The sequence below is a fragment of the Cryptomeria japonica genome, chromosome 2 (assembly GCF_030272615.1).
Source record: "Cryptomeria japonica chromosome 2, Sugi_1.0, whole genome shotgun sequence".
Taxonomy (NCBI): Eukaryota; Viridiplantae; Streptophyta; class Pinopsida; order Cupressales; family Cupressaceae; genus Cryptomeria; species Cryptomeria japonica.
Genome location: NC_081406.1, coordinates 616036236 through 616042235, shown reverse-complemented (window position 1 = coordinate 616042235; position 6000 = coordinate 616036236). Strand labels below are relative to the sequence as shown.

At 34.2% G+C, this 6000-nt stretch overlaps 1 protein-coding gene across 1 annotated transcript; it reads left to right on the top strand.

The window, feature by feature from the left end:
- The first annotated feature begins 3127 nt into the window (after window positions 1–3127).
- Window positions 3128–4584, top strand: LOC131078695 (mitogen-activated protein kinase kinase 9). Its single transcript, XM_058016467.2, has one exon. The coding sequence runs from the start codon at window positions 3222–3224 to the stop codon at window positions 4233–4235; it is 1014 nt and encodes a 337-aa protein (XP_057872450.2). The 5' UTR covers window positions 3128–3221; the 3' UTR covers window positions 4236–4584.
- The last annotated feature ends 1416 nt before the right edge of the window (window positions 4585–6000 follow it).

Genomic DNA, 6000 nt, shown 5'->3' with positions numbered 1-6000 from the left:
GATGCAAGTGGGATGGATTTTAGGATTTTAATTAAAATAAAATTCATTTATTTCAATCAATTGTGCAACTTACATTGGATGGATTTTTAAATAAATATTATTTTATTTAAATGGGAGAGGGATTTAGTTAAATGTGAAAGGGGAATTTAATCAAACAAATATGTTTTATTTAATTAATATGGCTAGGTGAATTAAATAAAATAAATTGAATAATTTATTTAACTAATAGAAGAAGGGGGGAAACAATTAATTAAATGTGAATGTAATTAATAGCTAGATGGATGATAATTAAATAAATATACAATTTATTTAATCAATTGGACATAAATAGGTGTCTACAATGGTCAAAGTCAAATCACAATTCAAGGTGTTGCATAAGAAATGTTCAAGGGACTATTAAAAAAAAGTGTAATATGATTATATTAAAAATGTATCTATTTGTAGAGTATATTTTATTCGTATCAAAAGTAATAAATAAAATAATAGATTTCCACTTCTATTTGTGATCATTTATTTAAAAAAAAAATCATAAAAATACATATTATTAAAACATGAAATTTATTTATGAAATTTACATCAATAAAAGTTGACTCAAAACTAATAATTACAAATTTTTAGTTATTTTTATTTTGCACATTTCATGAATAGTAGATATGATTCAATTACAAGTAGATGGTTTTTGAGTCAATTTTTGTATAGAGATATTTTATAAATAGTGGTGAATCACAAATATAATGAGTCCAATCAACATTTATCACACCTAAATGATGTATTCGTTATACCTCTTCACAATAATATAGAATAAACTCTTCCTTGATAAGTGAATGGGCCAATTATTGCCCATGTTCCAATGACTCTTCACTCCTTGCTCACTCAAACCCCCAATTACTATTTTTTTTTTTGGTATTGAACAATACAAAAAAAACATAGTAATTGGGGGTTTGAGTCAGTAAGGAGTGAACGGTCATTGGAAGAAACCAAAAAAAAGACAATTAAAATCTCATCAGTAAAATTTACATGTGCCAATAGCTACCCACTTGTAGCCCTAATAGTTGTAGACTTTAATTGGAGGAGTTGTATAACTTTATTGGTACCTATAGTGCACAGACATTAGAGAATTTGTGCATAAGTATTGGTAAAAATCAATTATTAGAAGAAAATGTATTGATTCTTAGAGGAATATGTATTGGATTAGTTATGCAAATTTTTGAGGTAGTTGTAGTGCACAGTTATTGGGGCATCTTTAAGTAGGTATCAAGTGACTCTTTGAAATGATCACTTTTTGACCCTTGCATGCATAATAGGTCCCACAATGTTCATCTTTACTATCCACAAACCAAAACAATAATGATAAACAATTAAGTCCCACATAAAGACAACCAACAAATAATTGTAAAATCCGATATACCATTTAGAATCTAATGGTTAATAGTACTCTTCCCCTAGTTGAAAATGTCTAGAAAACTATGTACATTTGTTTTTTTATAAACAATTAAGCCGCATACGAAGACAACCAAAAAATAATTGTCAGATCCCATATACCATTTAGAATCTAACAGTTAGTAGTACTCTTCCCCTAGTTGAAAATATTTAGAAAAACTATGTACATTTGTTTTTTTATAATTAATTAAGTCGTATACGAAAACAACCAAAAGATAATTGTCAAATCCCATATACCATTTGGAATCTAACGGTTAGTAGTACTCTTCCCCTAGTTGAAAATGTTTAGAAAACTATGTACATTTGTTTTTTTATAAACAATTAAGCCACATACAAAGATAACCAAAAAATAATTGTCAAATCCCATATACCATTTAGAACCTAAGGGTTAGTAGTACTCTTCCCCTAGTTGAAAATGTTTAGAAAAACTATGTACATTTGTGTTTTTATAATTAATTAAGTCGTATACTAAAACAATCAAAAGATAATTGTCAAATCCCATATACCATTTAGAATCTAACGGTTAGTAGTACTCTCCCCCCGGTTGAAAATGTTTAGAAAAACTATGTACATTTATTTTTTTATAATTAATTAAATCGTATATGAAAACAACCAAAAAAATAATTGTCAAATCCGAAATACCATTTAGAATCGGACCCGTCTATTCTGGCTCCAAAACGGCAGTACCGATTGACTAACACGCGTGTTTTACACCGTCAATTTTGCAATAAACGGCTGCGATTGACTAACCTGTTTCTAACACGCTGTACGAAAGGTCTGTTTTGGAACCATAACAGCTTCAGCGTTTAGAATCTAGATCAATAGTAGTCTTCCTCTAATTAAACATGTCTAGAGAAACTATGTACATTTGTTTTTAAAAGTTTTACAATTTACTGTGAGAATAGCAGCAGCCATGTGTGGTACAGAATATGCGATTGACAATTTTAGCATATACTAGGTATAATGGCTTTTGATAGAATCTAAACTTTTTCTTGTTAACTTGGACAAAAACAGCAAGTGGCAAACAACGTGGCCAATTCTTAATAATTTACATTGTCCCGTTAACTTGTCTTTTCCCTCGATATTTTCGAATCAGCTGATAACGCACGCAACGTCTTCACCACGTATTTTTAACATATGTTTTTGCGAAAGGGTGAATCATTACAATTGCCCAATATTATTAGATAAATCACAAATGGGCCGCCCCATTTCTTAAAACCCATCCATGCAATGAATCTGTACAATCTTCCAAAAAACAAATGTAAAATCATGCAACTGTTTTACTCATCATATCTGCACGTGCACAATGCATCGAGACGCCATGACTTCCTTATCTTCATTCATTATTTTCATTGGATTTTCAATTTCCAAAGGCCAAAATCCCTCCAAATGACGTTAGACGAGCTGCAAGTCATGGCCCTGGACCAACTTGGACACCATTTCACTTTCATATGAACATGAATGAAAGCGACCTTTACCTGTGACTCTTATCTATTACACCGCTACCATTTTCTATCCAACCAATTAGAAAATTAGAATAGGGGAAGAGCATTAGTAGTCGTCATAGTTCACGTCATCTTCATCACGTCACGTCGTTGTAGAAAAGTTGCATGGCTTCACATGCGACAACACCGGCTACTTCGTCGGACCTTCCTTTGCCGCCGCCTCTTCCCATCCACTTTCTCCCCTGCCTCTCATCTCTATAATACCTCGCCCCTACAATCTCTCTCGCCTGCACTTATTCCCAAATTGTTTTCTCCATCTCTGATAGCCCAGAAGATATGGCATCAAAGAAAAGGTTAGGATTGAAGCTTCCAATCCCTGCACAACAGCAAAGAGCCCCTCTGCCTCTTCCTCTGCCTCTGCCTCTGCCTCTTCCAGAGCCGCCGAAGGCATCTTCAAGACAGGGCATAGAGAAGCTCTGTGATTTGGAAAGAGTGGGAAAGCTTGGGCATGGTAGTGCAGGCATAGTGTACAAGGTCCTCCACCCCAAATCCTCCACTTACTATGCCCTAAAAGTTATCCGCCTGGACCATGAGCCCTCCCTCACATCCCACATCACCAGGGAGATGGACATCCTTAGGAAAATCAATCATCCATACATTGTTAAAAGTGAGGGTGTGTTTCACCAGGGGGGGAACATGAATTTTGTGCTGGAATACATGGATGGAGGCTCCCTTGCCGAGCTTTTAAAGCACAGGAAAAGGATTAATGAGTCCTGCCTGGCTAAGGTTGCTCGGCAAGTACTGGAGGGATTGAAATACCTTCACAGTGAACGGATTGTTCACAGAGACATCAAGCCCGCCAATCTCTTGATTAGCAAGAATTACCAGCGAATTAAAATTGCAGACTTTGGGGTTAGCAGGATTGTATCACACACCATAGATTCCTGCTGCAATTCCTATGTGGGCACCTGTGCTTACATGAGCCCCGAGAGATTCGATCCGCAGAGCTATGGTGGGAAATATAATGGGTATGCAGGGGATATCTGGAGTTTGGGATTGACACTGTTGGAATCCTATTTGGGTCATTTTCCCTTTGTAGCAGCCGGAGAACAGGCAGATTGGCCTGCACTCATGTGTGCCATATGTTTTGGGGAGCCGCCATCTGCTCCCGCCAGTTCATCTGCGGAGTTCCAGAGTTTTATCAGATGTTGTCTTGAAAAGGACGCAGGCAAGAGATGGACGGCCTCTCAGCTTCTGAACCATCCATTCCTCAACAGAAGTTCACAATTTCAGCAGCCCTTCAATCCTACAGTGTCCTTACAGTCCCTCAACATCTCACAGAATGTGTAAATTCTGTATAGATTTCAGGTAAAGTGGATTGATTGAGCTTTAACCCACCGTTGCATTCCTCACCACAAAAAGGGTAAAGCTCAAAAATGGTGAAAACAGAAAGCTGCAACAGGAATCTTGTCTGCTGAGAAGTTAGAAAAAAGAGGGGTTAACCGTGCAAGTGATCCGGCAGAAGCTATCCTGCACACCCTCTCTCGGTGTGGTAGGTTAGGGCGGGCCCTACCCCTTCCGTTCATCACGGAATTAGAGGGGGCGGCGAAGACTCTTAGTCAAGTCAATATTTTGCAATTCATTGTTATTTTTAAAATGTAAAACCATATTTTACTTAAAGTATATTATTTTGCACATATTTGTTATTGTCTATTAATTTTTTTAATTATATTTTACAACAAATTTTGTCAAATCTGAATACTATTATCAAATTTTGTTAAATTTAATTATACTTTCATCAACTTTAAGTCTTTAAAAGGGACATTACAGCAACTTTTTTAATTTGTAAAGCATACTGATTTAGATAGGGAAAGCTATTTGGTTGGAAATGTTCAAATCAATGGTAGTGTTATTAATATTAGAAGACATATTTATAATTGTGAAAATTGTATATACAAGTTTACAAAGTGATAATACTCATTTGACCATGTCATAGCTCATTCAAGGGAACCAATTCCATTTCCTAAATTTTTAACTATAATTTTTTTGAAACTTTAACTTTTAAAATTTAAAATTTAAATTTAAACTTTGTTTACCCTTTTCAGGAATCATTGTGATTATGTGTTATGTTGTTTTATTTATGAAAATTTCATATTCATTTCAAATTATATGTATAATGCAAGCTCAAATCTAATTATATGTTATTTTCAATTTTAATTGTGTTATTAGAGCATATATCAACATACATAATCGTAGGTATATTACATACTTGTTTGTTGTCTTTAAGGCCTTGAATTTTTTTTTCGTGGAGTCACAATGAGAGATTGAATTTACTTGTCTAAGGCCTTGAATGAGGACAACATGAATCTCACTTACGAAGTTCCTAAATAATTTCTATACACATCACCCCACTTCAAACACAAGCACAAGCTAAGGCAAATATGCTATAGTCACACATTCCTTGTTAGTTCCCTTATGTGAATCTAGGTCTAGCTATGCGTGTTAGATCAATTCAATAGTCATGTTGGTGAATTAATACTTGTCTTCGACAGGAATTTTGCCACAAAGATTTTAGCTGTAAGGATATTTTATCATCTACATTAGGTATATTACATTCTTGTTTGTTGTCTTTAATCTCAAATCATTGCCATTGAATTGATTTGCCTAAGGCCTTGAAAGAGGAGAACATGAACCTCACTTACTAAGTTCCTAAACAATATCTATAGACACCACCCCACTTCAAACACAAGCACAAGCTAAGACAAATATGTTATAGTCATGCATTCCTTGTTAATTTTCTTATGAGTCTAGGTCTAGCTATGTGTGTTGATTCAATTCAACAATCATGTTGGTGAATTAATACTTGACATCTTTGATTGGAATTCTACCACAAGGATTTTAGCTGTAAGGATATTTTATCATCTGTAATTTATTTAAATCTCACAAATTAATTCTACATTTATTATTCTAGTCCTAGCTTTAAAATCTTATTGTTTTATATTGCCTAACTATTTCTCCTAGGTAAATTATAGTTAAAGAATTTTATTGAAATCATTTACATAAATTGACGAGCACAGATTTTTTACATGACATAGAGTTTTGGCCTTAGGGTTTA

What these genes read in the sequence shown, in the direction of transcription:
- LOC131078695 (XM_058016467.2), top strand. Translation starts at nt 3,222, where the DNA reads ATGGCATCAAAGAAAAGGTTAGGATTGAAGCTTCCAATCCCTGCACAA.